The sequence below is a fragment of the Chlorocebus sabaeus genome, chromosome 3, assembly GCF_047675955.1.
Source record: "Chlorocebus sabaeus isolate Y175 chromosome 3, mChlSab1.0.hap1, whole genome shotgun sequence".
Classification (NCBI taxonomy): Eukaryota; Metazoa; Chordata; class Mammalia; order Primates; family Cercopithecidae; genus Chlorocebus; species Chlorocebus sabaeus.
The window spans coordinates 92,131,227-92,158,690 of NC_132906.1; the positions used below are offsets into that span (position 1 = coordinate 92,131,227).

Sequence of the window (27,464 nt, forward strand, 5' to 3'; positions counted from 1 at the left end):
GCCACTGGCTTCCTGGGGTAGCAAACCTGAACCAGAGGTTCAGGCTCCTGTCTCAGTATTGACAGGGCGGTGCTGGTTCTCAACTACTGAGAATCAGCTGAACACAGCCTCATGTGGTGCTTACGAGACCCATGGAAAAGCCGGTCCTGAACTAAAGCCTACACTTTATGTGGGGAGAGAGAGACACACATTAAAAGGCTCCCACTTGGCCTGGGCAAGCCAGCAGAGTGACCAGGCCACGTGGCCCCCAGTGACCCAGAGGAGGCGGGGACAGGCAGGTCAGAGCAAGCGCAAGGGGAGAAGTACCTGGCACCAGCAGGGGAGAAGGCTGGGACTCGAATGCAGGGTGCTGTCTAGGAAAGGGGGACCACCCCAGCAGAGGCAGGATTGCCCAGGGAACACTTTGGAGCCTGTGATCCCCCAAACCGGCTGGGGAAGAGAACCTGGTATGAGGGGGCTGGGGGTTTGGATAGGAACATTGAGCCAAAGGTTGGGAGGAGTGAATGCTGGAGCTGAGGAGTTACAGCCCCCAGGCAGAGGGGGCTTTTGGGAGTTTTTAACAGAGAAATGCATTAAGAAGGGATTTTAGGGACCCAGCAGGCAGTCCTCGGACGGCTTGGAGTCGGGGGAGGCGCGAGGACAGCTGTGGGCTGGGAGCTGCCAGGCTCACGACAGTGGCAATGGTGAGATGGGAGCACGGAGACCAAAGAGGCAGCGGCAGCAAATGGGCAGCTGGAGGGTCCCCCAGACTAACTCCAGACTGGAGCCAGTGATGTTTGCGAGGAACAGGCCAGCTCTTGACTAGCCCCAGTGACCAGGGCCCCCCACTCACATCAGCATCCAAACAGCTTCGTCCCTTGGCTTCTGAAGGCTGCAGCGGGAAAGCCATGTTGGCTGGCACCCCCCAGCACAGCCTCAACCTCCAGATAAAGACCTCTCCTGAAAAGCCAGCCCCAGGGTCCCGCTCAGGCCACACTTTGGAAACTCACCCCAACGTGGCGGCTTTACACTTTCCTTCCAAGAAGCTTTTCTTACCGAACACTCACAAGTAAGATGATGTTCTTTCTGCTGTAAAAGCAGAAGAGAGATTTCCTCTGTGTGTGTGTGTGTCCACCCTCTTTGATTTGCTCCTCTTCCCGACAGGTCTGCCTGGAGATAGAGGGGACCCTGGGGACATAGGCGCTCCTGGCCCTGTGGGCATGAAAGGTCTTTCTGGTGACAGAGGAGATGCTGGCTTGGCGGGGGAGAGAGGCCATCCAGGAAGCCCTGGATTTAAAGGAATTGATGGAATGCCTGGGACCCCCGGGCTAAAAGGTAATTGTGTGACTGTGACCAGGGATCACTTTGCGGGGAGGTTGGGTCTGATAAACTCTGACCTGAGACAGCTCTGCTGGGCACCTCTGTGGGCCGCGGGGCTGGCCTCACACGTCTGTAGATTGGAGGTCTTAGGACTCTCCTGACCCAGGAGACAGCAGCCTCGGGACGGCTGGTTAATGCTGCTTAGACGCTGGTGGGACCAATGTGCCTGACAAAGCCAGTTTATGAATTTGCCAAGACAAACTGCTCTTGCCTGGGAAGCATTATCTTACTGTAAATATGACCACACACAGGGAGATATGTGGAGAGGTCCACTCAGGAGCCTGGATTCAGATCCAGAGGTTATTTGGTGAATTTGAAACCAAAGCAAAGCAAAGTAGTTGGTTACAGGGATAGGTTTATTTCAGCACAAGCAGGCCAGTCTAGAAGCAGAGCCCTCCAGCCGTGAATATTGCTAGAGACACACAGTTCTGTCCTTCCGTTGCTGGAGACAATGTTCTGTCCTTCCGTTGCTGGAGACACGTGGGTTGGTCTTTCCATTACTGGAGACATATGGGTCTATCTTTCGGTTGCTGGAGACACCTTGGTCTGTCCTTACGTTGCTGGAGACATGGGTCTGTCTTTCCATGGTCCTGTGTCACGTTTCCGTGCCAGGTGCAGTGTTGCTGCTGCCTTCCTTTCCAGCGCGCCCCTCTGCCTTTGTCTTGATGGGCCTGTGGGCCAGTGGACCTGCATCACCTTCAGATTTCCCTCCTAGTCTTCCTGCCTGACCTTTGTGTGTTTGCTTGTTGCCCGTGTCTGGTCTGAAGACCGGCTGACTCTGGAATATACTGTCTGTGAATAGCAGAGATCAACGGAGAGGGGTTGCTCAGAAGATGGTGTCCCTGGAAATCCCTGTTTTAGGTTCAGAATCTTCTTACTTGAGTCACATTGCCGAAACGTTACAGAGATGTGAGATTGAAATGTCCCATGCATTTTATTCATGTCTAACCCAGCACTTTTCTCTTTTCCTCTGAAGGAGAGAGAGGCTCACCTGGGATGGATGGTTTCCAAGGCATGCCTGGACTCAAAGGGAGACCCGGGTTTCCAGGGAGCAAAGGCGAGGCTGGATTTTTCGGAATACCCGGTCTGAAGGGTCTGGCTGGTGAGCCAGGTTTTAAAGGTATGTCCCTCTCTTAACATCCTCCTAACCCTTTCGTGGTGGCGTGACATTGCCCAGAATGAATTTTTGAAAACCCATGCATCCAGGAGCCCTAAGCTAGATGAAACAAACAAAATGAACTCACAAAAACTCAAGGGCTTTATCTCTGCCTCAACACACTGACCATGTGATAAGGGAATAATCCTAACCAAAGGAAACTCTTGAGAACCAAAATGATGGCATCGCTAAGAACCATATATGTCATGAAAACATATTCCACCATGAGTATATTGTGGTAAACATAAAGGGGGGCCGGTGAAAAGCAGGGAACAGATGAGTTCCAAGAGAAGGGAGTGCCATCCGGCACAGGAGGACACAGCTTTCCAAGTAGAAGCATGTAACACAGTGCCAGAGAGAACGCAGGCCACACATGAGGTGGGTTCAACCCCCACACGGACAGGCATCTCAAGACCCCCCAGGTCAGGCCCCTCGTTCATTGAGTTTATTACAAGTCACATTTTCATGACTTCTGTTCAGATGCTTTTGTTCTGAAATAATCACAGTGGTCTCTAAAAACTTGATGACTGAGAGTGAGTGTTGGTGAGGAGGTGGAGAAATGGGAACCTTCATAGGCTGCCGGCAGGAGTGTAAAACGCTGCGGTCAGTGTGCAAAACAGTTTGGCAGTTAATTATAAAACTAAACATAGAGTTACCCAGAAGTTCTACTCCTAGATGAAGATCATTGAAAACATAGGGACAGACAAAAATGGGGACACAAATGCTCATGGCAGCATCCTTTATAGCAGCCATAATCGGAAACAGCCTGAAAATGCATCGACTGATGAATGGATGAGTACAATACGGCAGAGCTGTGCAGGGGCACATGCAGTGCTGCAGAAGGATGGGGCTCTCAGACATGGCGCGTGGGCAGGCCTTGAGAACACTGCACCACGTGTCGTCTGACCGCGTGTGTGTGGGATGTCCACAGTAAGCAAATTTACAGAAATGAAAAGTAGGTTCGCAGTTTCCTAAAGCTGAGGAGTTAGGGGAGAATTAGGGAATGGCTGTCAGTGGTTCCAGGGTTTCATTTTCTGGGATAAAGTATTCTCAAGTTAGATAGTGCTGCTCGCGCACAGTTCTGTGAATACACTGTAGTTATGTAATTGTTCTCTTTACTGGAGTGAGTTGTAGGGCGTATAAATTATACATCAATAAACTGGTTTTTGTTTTTTGTTTTTTTTTTGAGACGGAGTCTTGCTCTGTCACCCAGGCTGGAGTGAGTGGCGCGATCTCGGCTCACTGCAAGCTCCACCTCCCGGGTTCACGCCATTCTCCTGGCTCAGCCTCCCGAGTAGCTGGGACTTCAGGCACCTGCCGCCACGCCTGGCTAATTTTTTGTATTTTTAGTAGAGATGGGGTTTCACTGTGTTAGCCAGGATGGTCTCGATCTCCTGACCTCATGATCTACCCACCTCGGCCTCCCAAAGTGCTGGGATTACAGGCGTGAGCCACCGCGCCCGGCCCAATAAGCTGTTTTAGAAAATCTTAATTACTCTCCAGAGTGACAGCTTTTACAAATTTTCAGCAAAATAAAAATTGCAATCTTGGGTGCTCATTTTTGTTAAGATTTTTACTCACACTTGGCGTTTTCAAATAGTCTTCATGTTAACAGAGATTTCAGGCTATTTCACGCAAAAAAAAATGGCATTTTAAGATTAAGTAGTTTTCAGCTCCACTGTAATCATTTCCTCGAGCCTCCTTAGGGTGAAGTTAACCGCGGGGTGTCTGTCCCTCCACTGGTGGGCATGCTCTGTGGGGTCAGGACCAATTTATGGTTTTGATTCCATCAGCCTCTAGCCAAGTACTGAATACACAGTAAATGCTTAGGGAATGAAACTCAGTTATTTTCACTCAGCCAGATTTCACTCACTCCTCCAATGAGGATGGATTCCGGGGCATCCCCAGCCTGAACTAGCACAGTTTCCTGCCCCGCCTGCAGCTCTGGGCCCCTCCCCTCCTGGAATTCCTCAGCTCCTCAGAACGCCCCCAAGACGTCCCTTCCATGCTTCTCCTCCCTGTGAAGGGGCCTACAGGAGGGCACGGAGCTGGCACCCTCCTCATGGGCCTTCCTACTTGTGACCGAGGTCCATCACAGTCCCATCAGAGCACACATGACAAGATGAGCCTCTCACAAAACATCCTCTGGAAGCCGCACTGGCTTTGACCACTCCCTCTGCGTCGCTGGCAGGCACATCCACCCACTGTGGTGCTGTGTGTGACTCCGGCCCCAGGCCCAGGACCCTGGAGCCACCCCCAACTCCGGCTACTCCGATGGACACAGGAGAGGCTTCTCCGGAGCCCTTGGTCTCTCTCCGAGGCTTCCCCGCTTGGGGGAGATGTGCAGCCCCCGTGCCTCAGGGACCAGGTCTTCACCTGTGTTCTCTTGCGTGGTCTGGAGCCCCCAGAAAATGACAGCACTCTGTTCCCTTCCAGGCAGCCGAGGGGACCCTGGGCCCCCAGGACCACCTCCCATCATCCTGCCAGGAATGAAAGACATTAAAGGAGAGAAAGGAGACGAAGGGCCTATGGGACTGAAAGGATACCTGGGCGCAAAAGGTGAGTCTTCTGACCTGCAGCCAGGGGTCCCCTAGTCCCGGCTGCCCCAGCCGGCCCCAGCTCCTGCTGCTCTCCGTCCCCAGAGACGCCCGTGCCCTACACCTGGCTTTCTTCGTGCTTTTCGTCTCTGGCCACCCCGTTTGTCCACAGCCCATGCAGGGTGGTTCTCTGATGCCTGAGTAACCTCGCTTTTCCATCTTAAGATTTGCAGCACTTAGGATAGCAAAATGCATCCAGGCTGCAACATTGAAAACTTCGGGAGGGCAGGTGCTGCGTCCTCACCAGAGTGTTACACACCAGGGTCTTCCTGCAGGTATCCAAGGAATGCCAGGCATCCCAGGACTGTCAGGAATCCCTGGGCTGCCTGGGAGGCCCGGCCACATCAAAGGAGTCAAGGGAGACATCGGAGCCCCGGGCATCCCTGGTTTGCCAGGATTCCCTGGGGTGGCTGGCCCCCCTGGAATTACAGGATTCCCAGGATTCATAGGAAGCCGGGTGAGTGGGCATGTTTTACTCCCCTTGTTCTGTGAGCTCCTCTCCCCTCTGCTTGTTAACCAACATGCTTTGGTCTGGCATTTGTAGGGTGAAAGTGTCAGTGGCAGGTTCAGGGCAGCTTCAGGCTTGGCGCGGTCCACGCAGCCCTATAAGGAGCTGCTGCACGGGGACACTGTGCGGATGTGGTGTGAGGCCACCCAGCTGCCGTGGCCCCTTCTGTGGGCTTGCACTGGGTGAAGCATGTTGTCTGCATTTTATGGGGTCCTTGAGAGAAGAAAACTTGAATTTTCAGGGATCGGAGCTCTGAAATTGAGCACATCAGTGACACCAGGCCTGAGAGCCCGTGGCTGAATCACAGCGTAGACCTGGGGCCGGGCAGCCTGGCTTCCCATCCGGGCCGCCATCCACTCAGCCTTTGTTCAGCAGATGTCTGTTGAGCACTTGACGTGGGCCAGACACGCTGTTGTGATGGTAACAGTGATGGCCCTGACCCTGGGCAGGGCTCTCTTCTCCACACCTTCTCCCTCAGCTGCAGAATGAAGGTAGTAGCTACCTTGCAGTTTTCTTGAGTGCTGCATAAACAGTGTATATAACATAGCGCAGCGTGGCCCCCCATAGATTGCATTTCCTAGAATTCCATTTCTAGCCTCTTTCATGCAAGGATAGTGTACTCTCACAGTCCCCAGCCCGCGGCTGGCCTTCTCAGGGGGATGGGCACATTTGGAGCAGATCAGAAGGTCTGGGCCCCTTGGTGTGAACCCTTAGTGGCAGGCCAGGGCCTGCCTGTATATCTGGCCCACCTTGGTGCACAGAATTCTTCAGGGGTCTTCCTCCACTCACTCCCAAAATCTGCAGCTGAGAGGATCTTCTAGACAGTCTGTGTGTGCTATTCAGGTCACTTTAGAAAAGAAAGATGCCAGCCAGGTGTGGTGGCTCTTGCCTATAATCCCAGCACTTTGGGAGGCCAATGCAGGCAGATCACTTGAGGTCAGGAGATCGAGACTAGCCTGGCCAACATGGTGAAACCCTGTCTCTACCAAAAATACAAAAAATTAGCTGGGTTTGGTGGTGCACACTCATAATCCCAGCTACTAGGGAGGCCGAGGCAGAAGAATCGCTGGAACCCAGGAAGCGGAGGTTGCAGTGAGCCGAGATTGCGCCATTGCACTCCAGCTTGGCTGACAAAGCAAGGCTCCATCTCAAAAAAAAGAAAAAAGAAAGATGCCTGTGTCTACCAAAGACACCTACAACAACGTCCAAAGGACCTTTATTCATAACAGCTCGAAACTAGAAAACAGCCCAAATGTCCACCAACAGGGAAAAGAATAAATGAACATGGTATATTCTGACCAGACACAGCATTATCTGTGCATTTGATCTCCATACACAACAATAAATGAGAATTCTTGGTAAAATCCAACAACCTAACTTCATTTCCAAACTTTATGTTGAACAAAATAAACCAGAAACAGCAAAGGACACATGATTCAGTTTCATTGATGTGCAGTTCAAGAACTGACAAGGCTCTTTGATGGGGTATTGGGAGCATGGCCGCTTTAGGTGGGTTTATCATAGAGTGCTGACAGTGTTCTTGTCTTTCAGTGACACATGAGTTCAAATGCAGCTGAGCTGTGCATTTAAGATGAGTGGACATTACTGTATTTAAGTTATGCCTCAGAAAAGTAAACTTTGAGAAAGAAAAATAGAGCATTATCTAAACAAAGGTACCTGTGGATACCCTCCCCCTTCCTCCAACAAAGGAGCCTTTTTTTTTTTTTGACAGAGTCTCACTCTGTCACCCAGACTGGAGTGCAATGGCATGATCTCGGCTCACTGCAACCACCGCCTCCTGGTTCAAGCGATTCTCCTGCCACAGCCTCCCGAGTAGCTGGGATTACAGGCGTGCACCACCACGCCCAGCTAATTTTGTATTTTTAATAGAGACAGGGTTTCACCATGTTGGCCAGGCTGGTCTTGAACTCCTGACCTCAGGCAGTCCACCTGCCTCGGCCTCCCAAAGTGCTAGGATTCTAGGCTTGCGCCACCGTGCCCAGCCTGGCTATATTAATACTGCAGCGACTCATGTTAGGCCATGCTTGGGCATTGATGCTGTAGTACTGAAGTCTCAGTGGCACCAAGGCAGACCAGAATTCTCACACTCCCTCTGGAGAGGACGCCACCTGGGAAAACTAGGGCTTCCAGGAAGCCACCAAGCACCCCAGGCATCTTCCCAACCTCCTCACCAGCCACCTACGTCCTTCTGGAGAAGTCTCCCTCTGTGCACAGATGGAAGCGCACAGCCTCATGTTGCTGTTATAATCTAGGGAGCAAGTTCTGCAATCTGGCTGCCCAAATGGAAATCCCAGTTCTGCCGCTTGCTGGCCGAGTGACCTTAAACAAAACCTGTCTGTGCTTCAGTTCCCTTGCCTGTCGCTGGGAAGTAACGGTGCCTACCTGGCAGGGTTTTCATGAGGCGTGAATACACCGTTGAGATGGGGTCCACCATGTGTGCACAGGAAAGCATGGTAGAGCGAGGATGTGGTCAGAGTCACCGCCGCTGCTGACATCACCACACCGTCGTGATCGAGACCTGGGCTCTTAATTATGATGCAGTTGCCAAGCTTGTTTCATTTGATCACTTCACAGTTCCATAAGAACAGCAAGGCCAGGCACAGTGGCTCAGTCCTGTAATCCTAGCATTTTGGAAGGCAGAGGAGGGAGAATCACTTGAACCCAGGAGTTCAAGCCCAGCCTGGGCAACATAGCAAGACCCCATCTCTACTAAAAATTTTAAAAATATTAGTCAGGCTTGGTGGCTCACACCTGTAATCCCAGCTGCACAGGAGGCTGAGACGGAAGGATGGCTTGAGTCCAGGAAATCGAGGCAGCACTGAGCTGTGACTGTGCTTCTACACTCCAGCCTGGGTGACAGAGTGAGATCCTGTCTCAAATAAATAAATAAACAAACAAACAAAAAGAACAGCTAAGCAAACCACCTGTGATACACACTGAAAAACTCAAGTTTTCTGCAAAATAACAAGATCACACACCTTGAGTATGGTTGTTAGCATACTGGGTAGTTAAACAAGTGAGCTAACTTCAGAGTGACAGCTGACTTCACTAACAGCCTTCTAAGATGGTTCGTGTCTGTCCTTAGGGTGACAAAGGCGCCCCCGGGAGAGCAGGCCTGTATGGCGAGATCGGCCCGACCGGTGATTTCGGTGAGTGTTGCCCGTCCAGTGAAAACAGGGAGTCCACGATTCAGAGCTCTCTGAGCACGTGAGCCAGTATCAGACCTGCAAGTGCTGTTAGGTATTTTAAAGCAAATTATTCTTGTTAAGAATACAACAAAATAGAAGTTGCAAAACGCACAGCGTCCCGGTGGAAAGTCCTGTTCTTAGCCATCTTTTTTGCATTTAACAGGTGACATCGGGGACACTATAAATTTACCAGGAAGACCAGGCCTGAAGGGGGAGCAGGGCACCGCTGGAATACCAGGTACACGAGTTATTTTCTATGTCTTCATCTTCAACAACAGCCCTGAGCCTTTGTCTAGGAGCCTGACTTGCCAAACAGATCAAATTTGGTAATAACCGGAAAGCACTTGATAGGGAATGAGGTCTTCAAGCCCAATGTGCAGGAAAGACTGTCAGTTTTAATTAAGTTAAATCTGAAGGCAAAATCAAGATGTCTTTCTCTCTCTGTGTCTCTCTCGTTGATACTGAAAATAGCCAGAATGGACACTCGGTGAATGAGAGTCACTGCAGCCCATGAAGTGTAACTGGTGAAAAGCCAACTAGCACCCTGGCTCCCAGAACACCTGAGGGTGTGCAGCAGGTGGTCGCTGAGCCGAGCTTCTCAGAAACAGCGAAGGGTCCAGGAAAGGGGGAGTGGGAGTCAGGCCATCGCTTAAGAGAGATACGGAGGCAGCTGACCAGCCCGAGCAAGCTGGGAGGGGCTGGGACGGCACAGTGCCTCCCTTCCCTTCTGCGCATCACTGAGGTTCCACTCCTAAATTCCTGCCTGCAGTGACGTCTCAAGGGGCCTGTGATAGTTTTCTTCCTTCTGGGGATTTTCTTTTGGGGGGACCCCACACTGCTCAAGTTGCTGGAGCCCCAGGTGTTTGCAGGGCTGGCCCTGGTGGGAGAAAAGGAGTCTGTCCAGGGTTGACCAGTGGGGAGACTGCTGAGCTAGTTCTTTATCTAGAAATTGCTCTGGAAGGCAAAGACGTGTTCGGTTGAGCACAGGATCAGAGAACTGCCGCTGGGAAATAGGCACCCCTGTTTACCAGCCCTTCTGGGCTCCTTTGTTATCTGTGACCTGGGCTCCCAGTGGCTTCCTCCTGAGTGACAGGGGAGCTCTGTGCTGCTGCACCATCCGACGCTTGGCTGGCTGCGTCTCCCACCCTAGGCCATCGCTCTGGCCGTTTGGTTTATAAGGACAGAAACGTGGACCATCATTACCATGTGTCTCTAACGATGCCTTCACTTGTTCAACTGAAAATGTGTCAGGGAAGAGACGCTACCCCCACCCAAGAATTATTTTTGGTGTTACCCTTTGAACATTGTGGGTTTTGTTAGGCTCTGGGGCCAGAAAGGCTTTAGAGTAGAGCCTCCCCTGTGTCCATCACCAGGAGACAGTATCTCAGAGCTGCGGTCCCACAGTGGAAGGGTGGGGCCAGCTGTGCCCATCGTCCCTGGGGGTGTCCTGTTTTCCCTAAGACAGTGAGGGGTGCATGGGTGCTGCCTTGAAGGCTGGCTAGTGCAGGCTCAGAGGGAGGAACTAGGTTAAAAATCAGCTGAGGAAGGAGCACGGTTAGATGCCTCTCTCCATTCCTGGAGGAGCAGCAGGGCGGTTCTGTACATACTAGAGCTGGGGTTCCCTGGAGCCCACAGCGGTGCGGTGTCTGTTCCAACAGCATGTCTGTGGTTGCAGGTCTGAAGGGATTCTTTGGAGAGAAGGGAACAGAAGGTGACATCGGCTTCCCTGGGATAACAGGCGTGACTGGAGTCCAAGGCCCTCCTGGGCTTAAAGGACAAACAGGTAAAATCTCCCGCAGCCACACAGCCTTCCTCAGGCGGGCCCTCCGGAGACCCCAGAACAAAGGCGGCCAATGTTGTCAATTTCCTCCGATCACATCCAACCCTGGAACCTCACTCATGCCTGCTGCCCGCTTAGGAGCCTTCCTCAGGGCTGATGGCATGGGGAGAAACAACCGCCTGGGCTGGGGGGAGACCTGAGAACTGGGGAGAGGCATGGGGGTGAATGAGAAGTGCCTTTTCGGCCGAGCCTCTGTTTATCGTACAGAAGCTGACAGTTTGTAAGGGATCCCTTTGCTTACGTTGAATATGCAGAACCCCCTAAGAACATCCTCGGTTAGAGAAGGAGAGCGGACAGTGGGCTGGGTTCCCACGGTGTTGCTGCTGCTCCTGGCTGTGTTTACTCAGCACCGGGGAACGCCAAGAGGCTCATCTCTGCAGGCTCTGCCTCGGGGTCCTCTCCAGACATCTATTTGGATAATAGGGCGAGAATGAAAACTACATGCTATTTTCTCTCTGGCAAGGCTGAGCAAATCCTGCTGAATTTGTTTGTGGAGTCTAAGACCACCTGCATCCCCAGCTTGAGGGACAGGTCTAATCTCTCCTCCAACTGGCACTGCAGCCCTTCCGGCCCTCAGCCCCTCCCAGAGCAGCTGCCCCTTCTGCCAGGACCTCACCAGGCAGTGCCCAAGGTGTCCTGTGTGCTCAGACTTAATGCTGTGTTCACTCCCAGGCTTTCCAGGGCTAACTGGGCCTCCAGGGTCGCAGGGACAGCCGGGGCGGATTGGACTGCCTGGTAGCAAAGGAGATGATGGCTGGCCGGGAACTCCAGGCTTACCAGGTAAGGCCATGCAAAACACACAGTCACCCAGACCCAGAGTCGTGGGCTGTGCAGGAGGCACCACTGAGCAGGCCAGCCTCTCTCAGGGCGACTTCGAAAGCCCATATGAGAGCAAAGGCAGGTTTGCTGTGGCTTGTGGTGGTCCACACCAACATAGCAGCACAGGGTATACTGGTGCCCCCAGCGACTGGGAATCAAGCCAGACACATAAATCTGCCCAGGGCTTCACCTCCCAGAAGGATGAATGAAAGCCGCCCAGAGAGGCTTCAGGGTCCACTTGTCATCGCCACACAGGGATGCACAGTGAGATCAGGGTGCAGGAGTAGCCTCAGTGTCCCACTGTGCTGCACAGGCCACCCCGGGGCCCCCTTACAGCCCCCTTGCAACCCCGAGATGGGCCACCCTGCCATGCTTACTGCCCACGTCACAGAAGGAATTGCCACCCGTTTGCTGTGTCCTGCTTTAGAAATACTTACCCTCAGAAATCCAGAGGGAATGGAAATGACACCGGGCTATTTGTTCCAAGCAGCTTTTACAAACCAAACATACAACAGTGGCCAGGTGTCAAGAAGAGGTATGGAACATGTCATCCCTCCCCAGGCCCCTTCTGGCCTAGTGAGTCTGTTAAAAAGATTCTATGAAGACAGTGTCCCAGTTCAGTGGTTTTCCTAGGTAACATAAGAGTAGTTAGTTTACATGTCGTGTAAGTTGAGTGTGTGGCTTAGCTGCTTCCTATTTGTGGGGCTTTAGCAGGATTGTATGGGTGACAGTACCAGGTGACAGTTTCAGAACCAGCAGAACACATCTGAGTTATCTTGAGGGTTTCTCCCACCCAGAATCCCCTGTGCCATCCCACACGTGAAATAACAATGAGTGACACCCTCACAGGTTTTCCGGGACTCCGTGGGATCCGCGGCTTACACGGCTTGCCAGGCACCAAAGGCTTTCCAGGATCCCCAGGTACTCTGTGCTGAGTCTGCCCTCCAGACTTCAGGGAAGGGAGGGTCTCGGAGAGCTGGGTGGGCTTCCTGAAGTGCTATGTGAGGGGCCCTGAGAGGCGGGTCCGGGCCCCGTGGTCCTGTACGCTGCTAAGATGTGATCCCTAAGAATTGGTTTCTCACGCCAGTTGCTGTGTTGAATGGACCCATCAGGCTTTTAGACAGAAAGAGAAATAGAATCCTTGCTTTTCCAGCAGCACTGTGTGGAGGGTGGGACGCAGCTGCACCCCTCAGGTGTCCAGAGTATTCACTCTGCCCAGTGTGTGTCTGTGATCTTTCATTTCATTGGCATAAGAAAGCCAGCCGTCTCCACCTACCCCTGGGCAGTTCTGATGCTGGAGACAGTGATAGCGCTGAGTCTGTGGGCACCCACAGGCTGGGAGCCAAAAACAACCGAAATGGGTTTCCTCCCAGTTCTGGAGGCCGGAGGCCGGAGGCTGGAGGCTGGGATCCGCATGCCCGCGTGGTCGGGTTCTGGGAGGGCCGCGTCCTGGCTGCTCGCTGTGTTGTCACAGGAGAGAGCACCCGCTCTCCCCTGTCACTTCTTATAAGGGCAGTAACCCCATCTTGGGGCCCCACCCTCATGACCTGGCGTAACCCTAATTACCTCCCAAAGGCCCCCCCTTCAAATGCCATCACACTGGAGTTAGGGCTTCCACTTATGAACTTTGGGGCTGGGGAGAATGACACCATCATTCCATAGCGATGGCGAACCAAGGACTTCTTATTCCACAGGAAAAAGAAACTGACACCTTTCATAGCATTTTCTGGCTTATTTTATAAACTATTGTAGCATATTTTTTTCCCTGAAGGGTATATAAAGCCTCATTATTTCCAACAACCAATGGCAGAGTAAGGTTTCCATCCTGAGCCCTTCCAGGATATAATAACAGCAGCTGGATGTCCATTTATTCATCACAAGGATCATCAGGCTTTCCCACAGAAGGCCTCCCTTTAACCTGTCCTCCCCAAGAAGCTGACATAGCAATAGTACAGGAAGGCTTGGCAGCTAAAACTTTTATTTTAAATTCAGCTATTTTCACCCTAAATCTTAATGTCCTTCTCTTTTCATTTAATTTTGTAATCTATTATAGGACTAATAAAATAACATTTGAAGGACATCAGGCACTAAGTGGGGAATCATTTTATTATTGATTGTGTCTTTTTTTCAAAAGATAACCTTGTTTTCAATGTATACAAATTATTTATGTTCAGTGGAGAAAAAAATTAACACATTTAAACACATTCAAAAATTAACACATTTAAGAGGGAAAAAAGCACCCATAATCCTAAAGCTGCTTTTAGAATGTGCTCTTTGTAGACGTTTCATATAACCAAATATCGCTCTGTCTACAGGTGAATTTGTATGTGTGTATATGACATGTAAATTCACGCACTCCTGCGTCATTAACACTCCATTCCAGTTCCAATGGGCAAGTGGCGGGAGATCCTTGTCAAGTTGTCTTGCTGTTTCCTGCCACGATGGCGATGAACACCTGTTATGAGAACGGGGAAGACTTTAGACAGTGTTTACTTTGAAAACATAATTAAGCATAGCCTGAAGAGCAGCCCCCAGGAGCCAAGAGGCCCAGGAGGGTTCCCAGCGCCTTGACCCACTGTTTCTGTGAATTTGGACCCTCTGATGGGCCTCAATCCTCTTATCCATAAAGCCAAGGGCTTGCACTGTGATCTCTGTAAGATCCCTTCCAAATCCCAGCTCCGGCGACCTGGAGGCCATATACTGTAATGCAAGCTGAAATCACCGTGGCTGCCTCTGTTTCTCGGCTTTCGAGGCACCCCGAGCTGTTCTTTCACTTAGGAAAGTCAGCTGTATGGTTGGAAACACCGACCTCAGCTGCTGTTATAACTCTTCCACAGGTGCCGACATCCACGGAGACCCAGGCTTCCCAGGCCCTCCTGGGGACAGAGGTGACCCAGGAGACGCCAACACCCTTCCAGGCCCTGTGGGAGTCCCAGGACAGAAAGGAGAGCAAGGAGCTCCAGGTGAGGCCACACATTCCAAAGCCAACATTGCCGTCCCCATAACCAGAACCCACCCAGAGGTGGGGCCATGGAGTGTCAATGGGGTGGGAGAGGCTGCTCAGAAGTGCAGGAAAGAGCTGGTTTTTCTGGGGAGGACTACCTGTTGCAGAACCTGTCAGCTAGTCTTAGTTTGTTAGGCAATTTATTTTTTCCTGTCTGTGTTAGTGCAGCACTGACCACCCATCGCGAGGAGTCACTGATAAGCTCCCTGGCCTAGAGACCCCGTCAGATCCCTCCGTGTGCCCGGGGCACTGGCACAGGCCTTGCCATAACAAGCACTCTGGGTCGTGAATGTGGGAATAAATAAATGCATTAAACCTCCTAGCAGAGCCATGCTGAACCATACTTGGGTAGGAAATAACCAGAAACCTGTCTTCCCACCCCATAGCCTCCCTGCTCACCAGTCAAGGTGGGCTCAAGTCTAAATGGCAGTGAGAAACATTCCTAGATAAAAACAGAAACCAGGACCTTCCTGGGAGCCAGTGTGCTAAGGGTGTTGTGGTCTCGTTGTGCATGAGCTCACAGCCCCAGAGTCTGTTTCTGAGATCAGTGGGCCTCTCCCCCACCCCACCCACCTCACCAGCCCGACCAGGTGCATCTCCTGGCTCAGGTATGGGAGCCGGGCAGCACACCTGGACAGACAGTCTGGGCACCCTGGGCTCCATGGTGGGAACAAAAACTCTGGCTTTCCTGCACAAAAGCCTGAGTTTTTCTAGTGCCAACTCCCCATGAAGCTAGAACCAGACACCCACGGGAAAGGAAGTCAGAACTAAGGAGGCCAGCAACCCTGACTTTTCTGGGGTGTAGGGATATCTCAAGGCTTGCAGATCACATCGGACTCTCCAGGATCTGCTGCCTGCCCTCATCAAGAGCTACAAACTCCGGAATCCCCTAGCCTCAGAGCTGCACAGCACTGATCTGAAGATAGGAGAAAAAGGAGGGGTGCTGCCAACAGGAGCGAGACTATCCTGGGAGGCTGCGTGGTGCTGCCAGAGCCCTAGTCAGGGTGAGGATCCAGGACAGTACACCAGCACAGCCTCAGTCAGGGATGAGGATCTAGGGTCAGTCCACCAGCACAGCCTCAGCCAGGGATGGGGATCTAGGGTCAGTCCACCAACACAACCTCAGTCAGAGTTGAGGATCTAGGGTCAGTCCACCAGCACAGCCTCAGTCAGGGGTGAGGATCTAGGGTCAGCGCACTAGCACAAGCTCCACTCAGGAGTGAGAATCTAAGGTCAGTCCATCAGCACAGCCTCAGTCAGTGGTAAGGATCTAGGACAGTCCATCAGCACAGCCTCAGTCAGGGGTAAGGATCTAGGACAGTCCACCAGCATAACCTCTGCTAGGGATGAGGATCTAGGGTCAGCACACCAGCAGAAGCTCCACCCAGGAGTGAGGATCTAAGGTGACTCCACCAGCACAGCCTCAGTCAGGGGTGAGGATCTAGGTCAGTACACCAGCACAGCTTCAACCAAGGTTGAGGGTCTAGGGTCAGTCCACCAGCACAACCTCCACTCAGGACTGAGGATCTAGGTCAGTCCACCAGCACAGCCTCAGTCAAGGGTGACGATCTAGGGTCAGTCCACCAGCATAAGCCTCCCAGGAGCCCAACAGTAGAGTTGACCATGCCCATGACCTTTAAATCAGACACCTGTTGGGTTCTTGTTCTGCATCTCACATGCGCCATATTTTTCACCATGTGACCTTGGCCATGGTATTGAATGTCTCTGGCGTTGTCTGTAACATGAGAATAAAAATGCGCTTGTGAGTATTGGGAGGATACAATGAGATACTACAGGTAAAGCTCTTGCACACAGGAGGCCAGCAATAAATGTCTGCTATTTTTAAAGGCCTCGAAACAGCATTGTTTTCAGAGTGTCATGATGATCACTTTACCAGTCTGTCACCTGAAAGCCATCTGGGAACTCAGCAATGGGGAAGACTTGGCCAGGAGATGTAGAGAGGAGATCCGGCACAAGGAGGGGCGGAGGAAACTGAGATGGGATTTCGACAGGGTACACACAGTGGCCCATAGAGGGGGGTCACAGAGCACAGCTGCTAGCATTTCGCATGACCATGCATTTTTAAAGTTTGATTCACACAGCATGATGTTCAGGCCCTGTACTTGACCACAAAAAAAATTAAGATTTCCATCCCCAAGGGCAGAAATTTACCTCATTTATTTTCCACTTATACCTCAGCAAAATGCTTGTCCCTGAGTGAGTGCTCAACAAATACTTGTTGGAGAAGAATATTGTGAAATTGTAAGATAATTTTCTGACATCAGTGGAGAGTTATGTGTAGCTCGGAACACCCCTAAGGTAACATTGATGGCCTTATTACACATTTGATCTGTGTGGGACCCATTTATCAAAACTCTATGTGACCTCCTGTGGCGCTCCCTGCATTCCATCCCAGGGACCTGGAAATATGGGAATAATTTGAATCCATTATCTTCCTTTGCATGAGTTGCATCTCACTTGTGTTAGTTCATTCTCACACTGCTGTGAAGAAATACCAGAGACTGGGTAATTTGTAAAGGAAAGAGGTTTCCTTGACTCACAGTTCTGCATGGCTGGGGAGGCCTCAGGAAACTTATAGTCATGGCAGAGGGGGAAGCTAGAATTTGCAACCTCACCTATGTCTGCAACTGACATTCAAGCATCAGTTCCTGATTTGGCCGTGAGTCACGTAACATGGCCCTTCATGGAACCCCTGTTAGTGAGACTTTTTTTTTTTTTTTTTTTTTTTTTTTTTTTTTTTTTTTTTTTTGAGACGGAGTCTTGCTCTGTATCCCGGGCTGGACTGCAGTGGCCGGATCTCAGCTCACTGCAAGCTCCGCCTCCCGGGTTTATGCCATTCTCCTGCCTCAGCCTCCGGAGTAGCTGGGACTACAGGCGCCCGCCACCTCGCCCGGCTAGTTTTTTGTATTTTTAGTAGAGACGGGGTTTCACCGTGTTAGCCAGGATGGTCTCGATCTCCTGACCTCGTGATCCGCCCGTCTCGGCCTCCCAAAGTGCTGGGATTACAGGCTTGAGCCACCGCGCCCGGCCTAGTGAGACTTTTTTATGTTAGTACTTAGGACGATCCGTGGGGGCTACTGAGAAATCTTGGTGGTTTCCATCTAGATTCCAGCAAACTGACTCATGTTTGCTAAATGTTCTCATTAACAGAGTCCTCATCACTGCAGTTAAGTTAATTGTGTTTTCGTGGGAATCTGCCAGTCTGGGGATTGCACTGGATCATCTAACTCAGGAGTCTGCCATTATTTACTGACACTCACCATCTGTTTCGGGGAGTTTGTGACAATAGCTAGAAGCAGTTCAATTGGTGTCATTTTATATCAAACCACAGATGGTGGCTCACTCATGCCCTCAGGGCTAATGAACCCACTTGCGTGTTGTCTGTGATTTGTGAGACAAACCTCACCTCTCTCAATATTTCTCCTGCTGTTTGTTTTGTCCTACTTGGAAGCACGCATGAATGGAATCCTTTCCCCTGGGATGGATAATGGATACCGGGATCTTCCAAAGGGAAAATCTCTTCCTGCTACTGATGGGTATAGATTAGTCGTAAAGCCAGAGGGGAAACAGAAAACCACTGTTGCTGCGTAGTTTTCTCATGTTTATAGATTTGCACTGTTTGGCCCAGCTCACTCTCCTGCGGAGCAGAAATGATGCCCTCCTTGCCCACTTGGACATTCGGACATTTTGCAGGGTTCTAATACTAATGTTGGTCCCCAGCCCTTCAGGAAAAACAAAAGACTGCAGGTGGTTAGGAGAGAAAGTAGACTTAATCCGCCCAGACTCAGGTCCACACTGATTTCTACCCACCACTGCCTTACAGCACATAAAGCTCCATTAGTGTCTTGTTGGCTGACAGCACAGGAAGGAGTGGAATTTCCACAGATTTCCTTATGTGGCCATTTCCCTCTTACTCCCCTACTAGTGCCAAAGAGCTCCAATCTTTGACCCAAAAACTGTTGGTTCTCATTATTCACCGTAGTTATGTTCTGAAGTCACCAAGAACCCTGACTTTGTGAATACTGAACCATTGCTCCTAGGGGAAATACAAGGCTAGGTTCCTGCAAGCCTCTGCTCACAAGATGTTTATCAATGATCAATATGTAACCTGGCTTTCTGTGTAACGGCACCTCGTTTAGTGTGGATTGCTGATGCATGAACACTCAACACGCACTCTCACTCGTGCCTGAACGCAGCTTCTCTTACATATGTGTTTCTCCATAAGGGACTTCACAGCCTTCTTGCACTTACCAACACCAGGCTGCACTTCAACACAATGCATGGGGGGCATCTGAAACAGCAAAATCACCAGCATAAAGCACGAAATGTGGAAAACAGGGCACTACAGAGACCAAGACAAGGACATGTGTGTACCGTGTGAGCTGCAGCAAGAAGGCAGGAGTGTCACCTTGCTGGACCTCAGCTGGGACTCACTTTGCCTCTGTGTATAGCTGTGAATGCCAGTGTTTATTTGGGGGGGGGAGGAATTCCAAGTGAGTTTTAGTGAGCAGACAAGTTGGGAAATACAGAATCTGTGAATAATGAGGACCCACTTTGTCCAAGCTGGGATCCAAGGCACTGGAGGACAGCCACAGGGAGGGTTGACCATACTGATGTCAATTGCAAGCCTCATTTGCAGCAATTTTTCAACCTTCCGTCCATCACGTGTGCTGACCACTGTCCACGTGTACCAGGATCAGAGTCTGAGCGGCTGTGCCACGCCTGGGGCTGAGGCTCCATCTTAGCATGATCGGGCAGTGCCTTGGGGAAGTGGAGCACAGGCAGAAGCATCCCAGTGGAGGGCTCCTCACAGAAGAAAGGCTGGAGTTGGGGGAGGGGTTCACAGCCCCTGCCTCCCAAACCCCACCCTGAGAGCCTCCCCAGCCCTATCATGAGATGATCCTTGGCCTGAGGGCGCCTCCCATCACTGTCTCACTCACTAGGCTCTGGTCCACCGCAGGTGATGGTGTGGAGGGAAAACAGTAGATTTGAAAAGTTGGGTGCTAATGCTGAAAATGATGTCTTCTGTTTTCATCCTAAGGGGAACGAGGCCCACCTGGGAGTCCAGGACTTCAGGGGTTCCCCGGCATCACACCCCCTTCCAACATCTCTGGGGCACCTGGTGACAAAGGGGCGCCAGGGATATTTGGCCTGAAAGGTAAGCAGGACTTATGCATCTGTGCTTCGACATCTCTAGGGGCAGGAGCCGGCAATGGCCCACTTAGTCTAGTGGGAGAACAGACGTTCATTTCCACACCGTGCCCAGACTCCGGTCAAAGGGGCAGGGGCCATCATGGTCCTCCGGTGTTGTTCGCATCACCTGTACGACCTGGTCCCCGGGAAGCCGAGACACAGGCCATGTCATTTACTTGCTGTAATAGCAGATATTCAAACTGGAGGGGACTCAGAAATGTGCAATATGAACGGCTTTCTTCTTCCTCACTGTATTGTGTTTAGACAAATACTAAATTTAATTTGCATTTCCTAATCACAAACGAGCTGAATATTGGAAAGAGATGGCGTAAAGATGACGTCACCCGTCAAACAAGCATTTGTGCGTCAGGGTTCACAGCAGCACTGTTCACAAGCTCCAAGTGCTGAAAGTAACCCCAGTGTCCATCGACGGAGGAATTAAGAAGCAAAATGCAGTCAGTACGCACCCAGCGCAAGAGGAGTTCGTCTTTCCTGTTTGGTTGTTTTCTTTTTTTGTTGTTGTTTTTTTGAGACAGTCTTGCTCTGTTGCCCAGGCTGGAGTGCAGTGGCACGATCTCAGCTTGCTGCAATCTCCGCCTCCTGGGTTCAAGGAAATCTCCTGCCTCAGCCTCCCAAGCAGCTGGGATTATAGGTGCCCACCACCACACCCGGCTGGTTTTTGTATTTTTAGTAGAGACAGGGTTTCACCATGTTGGCCAGGCTGGTCTCAAACTCTTGACCTCAAGCGATCCTCTCACCTCGGCCTTCCAAAGTGCTGGGATGACAGGTGTGAGCCACCATGCCTGGCCTTTATTCAGTCTTAAAAAGAAGGAACTCTCATCACCCGCTGCCACCTAGATGACCCTTGAGGGCATTCTGCTGAGTGAAAGAAGCCAGTCACAAAAGGTCGGATCCTGTGATCCCACACATATGAGGCCCCTGAAGTCATCAGATTCATAGAAACAGAAAGCAGAATGGTTGTTGCTGAGGGTTGGGGGGAGAGGGACATGGGGAGTGAGTGTATAACGGGGACAGATTTCAGTTTAGGATGAGAAAGTTCTGGAGATGGTGGTGAAGGTGAATATATTTAATGCCACTGAGCAGTGCACCTAAAAATGATTGAAATGGTAACTTTTATGTTATATGTATTTTACGACAATTTTTTAAAAACAAAGACAAAGTCATTCCATGCCACAAACTTGTCAGAGACTGTCCCCTGAATGGGTGACTGTGCACCTGACTGCCCCCAGGGGCCTTGTTTAAACCTTCTTTTCTTGTCCCTAATGCCAACAGGTTATCGGGGCCCGCCAGGGCCACCGGGGTCTGCTGCTCTTCCTGGAAGCAAAGGTGACACAGGGAACCCAGGAGCCCCAGGAACCCCAGGGACCAAAGGATGGGCCGGGGACTCCGGGCCCCAGGGCAGGCCTGGTGTGTTCGGTCTCCCGGGAGAAAAAGGTAACAGTGCCCTGGCCACAGTGAGAGGAGCCCCATCCCCACAGACTTCCGTGTCTCTAACGTCTTGTTTGTGTTGCAGGGCCCAGGGGTGAACAAGGCTTTATGGGGAACACTGGACCCGCCGGCACAGTGGGCGACAGAGGCCCCAAGGGACCCAAGGGAGACCCAGGATTCCCTGGTAAGTGACCTTCTGCATACCTACAGAGCTAGTGGCTCAGCCCAGCCTCTCCAGGCTTGGGGACATCCTGAAGGTCAAACGGCCAGGATCCTCTCTGGCATGGGTCACATGTTGTAAAGAGCAGGGAGGAAACCAAGGCTGCGACGCGGATGTTGTCACAGGGCCTTGGGGAATGGAAAGTTTAATATTCAAACGGCAGGCGCTGAGTCACGGCTCAGGCCCATTTGTGTCTGGCTCATCTCTAGAAAGCACAATTGTCCAGAAGCTCCAAAAGGGCCTCCCCGGGTGAGAAACGCAGTAGCACTCAGAGCAAGAGAGTGGAATGACCTTGTGTGTTTACTGGGGCCTCTCTGTTTCCCTTCCAGGTGCCCCCGGGATTGTGGGAGCCCCCGGGATTGCAGGAATCCCCCAGAAGATTGCCATCCCACCAGGAACAGTGGGTCCCCAGGGGAGGCGAGGCCCCCCTGGGGCACCAGGGGAGATGGGGCCCCAGGGCCCCCCCGGAGAACCAGGTAGAGTGCTGAGCTGGGGCCTGGAGCCCCTCAGGGCTGCCCGGGCAAGGCTGGGGCCTGCTGGCATTATGTCCTCTTGTGTTCTCTTTGCTGATCTCCAGCTGTGCCAGGTGTGGTCACAGTTTCCAGCCACACTCACACTTCTTTGGTGGCTTGTAGGTTTCCGTGGGGCTCCAGGGAAAGCCGGGCCCCAAGGAAGAGGTGGCGTGTCTGCTGTTCCCGGGTTCCGGGGAGATGAAGGACCCATAGGCCACCAGGGGCCAATTGGCCAAGAAGGTGAGTGACCAGTGGGGAAGGACCTTCCCGGGTCCTAGTGCTATGAGTCTGCAAGACTGTGGTCTGCAAGAAAGGGACACATGAGAGCCCAGAAAAGCCAGAAATGAGGCGCTACCCCCACCCTCCTGCTCCCAGTCTGAGCATGCTGCTTCACTCCTGTGCGCAGCAGAACACCTGGTACCGAGTCCCGGGATAGCCTCCCTCCTTTTCCTGGGACACCTGCAGTGCTGCGGAGTGGGCGGCAGGGATCAGTAGACTTCAAGGATCAGGATTAGACAAGTAGCCAAAAACCAACTATTAAAATTTACTAGAGCCACATTGCCAAGCCCTGTCTTACTTTTTTTTTTTTTTTTTGAGACAGAGTCTCACTCTGCCTCACCCAGGCTGGAGTGTAGTGGCGTGATCTCAGCTCACTGCAGCCTCTGCCTCCCAGGTTCAAGCAATTCTCCTGTCTTAGCCTCCCAAGTAGTTGGGACTACAGGCATGTGCCACCACACCCAGCTAACTTTTTTGTTTTTGTAGTTGAGACGGGGTTTCACCATGTTGACCAGGCTGGTCTCGAACTCCTGACCTCAAGTGATCCACCCGCCTCGGCCTCACAAAGTGCTGGGATTACAGGTGTAAGCCACCGTGCCCGGTCGTCTTATTTTTTTTTAATTATTTGCACATATGCAGAATGAAATAGGCCAGAAATAACAGCTATTCAGGCAAAAAAAAAAAATCTCAAAATTTGTCTTAACCTGAGCTCAGTTTGAGCCAATGGTCTGAGCATTAAAATTAAAATTAAGGCCAGGCGCAGTGGCTCATGCCTGTAATCCCAGCACTTTGGGAGGCCGAGGCAGGCGGATCATGAGGTCAGGAGATCGAGATCATCCTGGCTAACACGGTGAAACCCCGTCTCTGCTAAAAAAACAAAAAATTAGCCGGGCGTGGTGGCAGGTGCCTGTAGTCCCAGCTACTCGGGAGGCTGAGGCAGTAGAATGGCCTGAACCTGGGAGGCGGAGTTTGCAGTGAGCCGAGATTGCGACACTGCCTGGGGGACAGAGCGAGACTCTGTCTCCAAAAAAAAAAGAAAATTAAAATTAAACATAGGGGCCGGGCGCGGTGGCTCACGCCTGTAATCTCAGCACTTTGGGAGGCCAAGGCGGGCGGATCATGAGGTCAGGAGATCGAGACCATCCTGTGCCACTGTACTCCGGCCTGGGCGACAGAGCGAGACTCCGTCTCAAAAAAAAAAAATTAAACATAGGGAGCATTATTGGTGTCCGAGTCAAAGGCAGTAGCAGTCCCCTGCCCCGGGGTCAGATCCACAGCCGGCAAATTATGGGTAGCGTGGGGTGCACCTGAAAACAAATGCCGGCAAATCGGAGCCCGCCCAGGGCAGGAGACAACCTAGGGACGGCGGAGGGGAAGTGTCCTGGGAGAAAGGGCCATGACCATGGGTGTCCCCTGGAAGGGGAGGGGACAATGGGAGAAAGGTTCACCAGGGACAGCTGAGAAACGTTCACAGAGCTGCTTTGCCAGAGGCAGATGAGCCACCCCATGTGCTCCCTGGTAGGAGTTATAGGAGGCGGATCTCGGCTGCGCAGAGAAAGAACATTCTAACTCAGGATGTGGTCAAGTGCGCGATCAGCGTGGCCTGCAGTGAGCCACGTCTCCTGGAAGTGTCCAGCGGAGGGAGGCCACTGCTGGGGGTGGGGGCTGGCCTGCGATACTCCTCTGGACACTTCCAACTCCAGGCACGTTGGGCACATCCTGAGGGGCACACGCCTACCTATGATCAACTGAGTCCTTTATGGAAAGGACCCCTCCTCTGTGCCCAGTGCCCTCACTGCCATCATTTCATGCTACTAAGCACAAAGTGTAGATCAAATCCTTCCCAATAGTCTCCTGATCTCAACAGACAGCGCCAACATCTGGGGAAGGAAAGCAGCGGTGCTAGGCGCACCTGGAAACTGCCCTGCACCGCTGGGTACCCAGGTTTCTGTAGGGCGGCTGTAAAGGGGGCTGCTCTCTCTCTCTTTCTCCGGCCGTAGGTGCACCAGGCCGTCCAGGGAGCCCGGGCCTGCCGGGTATGCCAGGCCGCAGCGTCAGCATCGGCTACCTCCTGGTGAAGCACAGCCAGACAGACCAGGAGCCCATGTGCCCGGTGGGCATGAACAAGCTCTGGAGTGGGTACAGCCTGCTGTACTTTGAGGGCCAGGAGAAGGCACACAACCAGGACCTGGGTAGGTACCTCCCACCTGGCCCCCATGTTCTGCTCAGGGCTGGCCTGGAAGTGGCTAAGGTCAAAGGGCCACAGCGAGACAACCAAACCCTTCACAGCTGATCAGTTCCCCTGATGAAGGGTCCACCCACATTCCTGGAAGTGCAGAAAGATTAAAACGGCCTTTGAAGCAGAAGCCTTACAAAGCCCTTAAACCTCAGGACCTTAACACAGGGACCTGCCTTTTAACTTGGTATCGACTTCCACAGACTCCCATGTGACCCGTCTGACCCTTGACCCCTCTCCAGTGGAGACCACCAGTTACTTCACCTCCTTCTTGCTTTTTGACCCAAGTTCTGTAGACTTGGAGTCAGGCAGGGGCCATAAGGTGCTGGGGTTCATATAAGACTCTCCCATACAGGACCCCAGGAAAATGGACCCATGGACACATGTGCATGCTCTTATTCAAGGAAGCCTTTAAAAGGCATTAATGTGACTTTGAATACAGAAAACGCAACACACACAAATTACAAGTGAAGGTGACTTAGTCTGAGGTCCTCTTTGAGGGGGTGACGGGAAGGGTCTCCGGGACACTGGCTGCGTTCTGCCTCCTCAGTGCAGGTTACACCAGGCGTTCTGCCCCCGGAAAGCGTGGAGCTGGCTCATGGCGCCAGCATGTTCCTCCTGTGCGCCTCACTTCCACAGAGTTTCTAAAGAACAGGGAGGCAAAGGCCGCCGAGGATAAGGGCCTAGAATAGATCTGGGAACAGGGCCAAGGAGGCAGGCCTAGCCCAGGCATGTTTGCTAAAGGTGGCTGCACTTCTGGGTCTGAGCTTTTCCGTAGTCCCTGTGAAGAGAGAAACCTGCTTAGCTGCATCGTTCACCGTGGCCAGGAGATAAAGGCTCTCTTCGTCTTTAGAAGCAATAAGGCTACATGGAAGGGAGAGGGATCAGGGCTCCTTCTGGGGTGGCTCCTTGGGGTCAAAGAGCAACTCCTTGGAGTGCCATCAGAGTTTTCTTGGGGCCAGTGCTGTTAAGACCCCACTAAGGTAAGGCTCACCCAAAATGCTATTGCATGAAGATGCCACTCCCTGCTGATCCAACTTGGCCCAGTATGTGTGAGAACTTGTAGAAGAACAGAGCTGTTCCGAAATGCCAGTGTAGTCTGTTTGAGCAGAAAGAGAAAAAGAAAGAAATTGGGAAGCCTTAGCCTGGCCCTCCAGTAGGTGGCTGAACTCCACCAGGTGTCCTGGGGCAAGTCTGTGACACAGAGCCTCCTGGACCTGGCCGGGGCTGGCAGGTGCGTCTTCTAGCCACACGACACTGATCTCATGACCTCTCCTTCCGCAGGGCTGGCGGGCTCCTGCCTGGCGCGGTTCAGCACCATGCCCTTCCTGTACTGCAACCCTGGTGATGTCTGCTACTACGCCAGCCGGAACGACAAGTCCTACTGGCTGTCTACCACGGCTCCGCTGCCCATGATGCCTGTGGCCGAGGACGAGATCAAGCCCTACATCAGCCGCTGCTCTGTGTGTGAGGCCCCAGCCGTCGCCATCGCCGTCCACAGTCAAGATGTCTCCATTCCACACTGCCCAGCTGGGTGGCGGAGCTTGTGGATCGGATATTCCTTCCTCATGGTACGTGGCATTTACCCAGTTCCCCTCCCCAGCCACACCCTGGCTGGGGACACGGCAGAAACTGCTGCCTTTGTAAGAATCATCGGACAGGGCAGTTCAGGGTGTGCACTGCACGAGGGCACTTGGCCCAGGGAGAGAGAGAGGTGGAATACAGCTTACACTTTGCTAGCTGAACCACATGCTGGGCACAGGGCTTCCCCCACCCAGAAAGGGCTCATTAATTTGCTACCAGGCCTTCGTAAGGAGTGTAACCAGGACGAATTTGCCTGTTATCCGTCTTACTAGTATAACACCAACACCAAAGGTACAGCTCCTTTGGGTTTACCAGAAGTCTAAATATATGGAAGACTTTTCTCCAGAATCCTGATCTTATTTAGAATCTATCTGGAACCTTAAATACCTTCAAGAAATACCTATTAACTGCCTGGCTTAAAATGGATATACATTCATGAGGAAAATTCTGGAATACCTTTGGGTATAAAACAGAGAGCCTGTGTACTTCGAAATCCAGGAGAAGGTGCACAACCAGGACCTGGGAAGGTGCCGCCCACCCTTCCAGATCGCTTTTGGGTATGAAATAGGGAACCCTCAGCTTTGGCCAGATCAGGTTTAGCTTAATCTCCAGAGAAGAGACCACAGCACCACAGTATCTCTTGCAATATTACCTCTTAAAGCAGAGGCTCCTCAACTTGGAGTAGGGTCCCGTCCCGACAAATTCATTGTAAGATGAAGATATCGTTAAGTTGAAAGTGCATTCTCAATTTATGATGGGTTTATCTGGATGTAGCCCCACCAGAAATCCAATAGTGAATTGAATACATACTGCTTTGGCACCGTCGAAAAGTCAAAAGTCATTGAAGTCTAACCATGGTAAATCGGGGACCATCTGTATACTATTGTAGGGAAAAGAGAGAGTCTCGCTGAGGACAGTGGGTTTTCCATTGAGTTTATTTACAGGCATTATAACTGTCATAACTCCAACTACATGGATCGGATGCCCAGCATGTTAAATATTTCATAAATTATATATATACACAACATAAAATATAAATTACATAATGATTGCTAATCTTTCAAAACAACAGGAAAAAAAATCCAGATTCTAGGAAAGGAAGGAAGAGACAAACAGTATTGGCGTTTTAACAGGTATTATTGCTGTGATAAGTTGGAGCAACAGGATACTAAATCCTGGGCAGGGACAGGCACAACTTCTACCTTTCCAGAAGCATATCATGGAAGGTGACTTTGGAGCAACCTTCTTTTGTTTCACAGTGACCTTCAAGGTGCCCCTGTGTCATGGAGGAAGTAAGCTTTGGTCGCTTCTTTTTTTTTTTTTTTTTTTTTTTTGAGACGGAGTCTTGCTCTGTCACCCAGGCTGGAGTGCAGTGGCCGGATCTCGGCTCACTGCAAGCTCCGCCTCCCAGCTTCACACCATTCTCCTGCCTCAGCCTCCCGAGTAGCTGGGACTACAGGCGCCCGCCACCTCGCCCGGCT

The 27,464-nt window shown here is 51.7% G+C and overlaps 1 protein-coding gene across 1 annotated transcript in view; it reads left to right on the forward strand.

Annotated features, from left to right (window-relative positions):
- COL4A2 (collagen type IV alpha 2 chain) overlaps window positions 1-27,464 on the forward strand; it is a 197,639-nt gene that overhangs the window by 166,560 nt on the left and 3,615 nt on the right. The window contains exons 31-47 of the mRNA XM_007960882.3: window positions 1,144-1,314; window positions 2,336-2,479; window positions 4,952-5,074; window positions 5,388-5,569; window positions 8,727-8,790; window positions 8,993-9,067; window positions 10,505-10,612; window positions 11,342-11,449; window positions 12,338-12,409; window positions 14,326-14,451; window positions 19,555-19,671; window positions 21,000-21,161; window positions 21,241-21,339; window positions 21,705-21,851; window positions 22,011-22,127; window positions 24,164-24,355; window positions 25,684-25,970. Coding sequence (XP_007959073.3) covers window positions 1,144-1,314; window positions 2,336-2,479; window positions 4,952-5,074; window positions 5,388-5,569; window positions 8,727-8,790; window positions 8,993-9,067; window positions 10,505-10,612; window positions 11,342-11,449; window positions 12,338-12,409; window positions 14,326-14,451; window positions 19,555-19,671; window positions 21,000-21,161; window positions 21,241-21,339; window positions 21,705-21,851; window positions 22,011-22,127; window positions 24,164-24,355; window positions 25,684-25,970 — 2,294 coding nt within the window. The remainder of the gene's footprint in view (window positions 1-1,143; window positions 1,315-2,335; window positions 2,480-4,951; window positions 5,075-5,387; window positions 5,570-8,726; window positions 8,791-8,992; window positions 9,068-10,504; window positions 10,613-11,341; window positions 11,450-12,337; window positions 12,410-14,325; window positions 14,452-19,554; window positions 19,672-20,999; window positions 21,162-21,240; window positions 21,340-21,704; window positions 21,852-22,010; window positions 22,128-24,163; window positions 24,356-25,683; window positions 25,971-27,464) is intronic.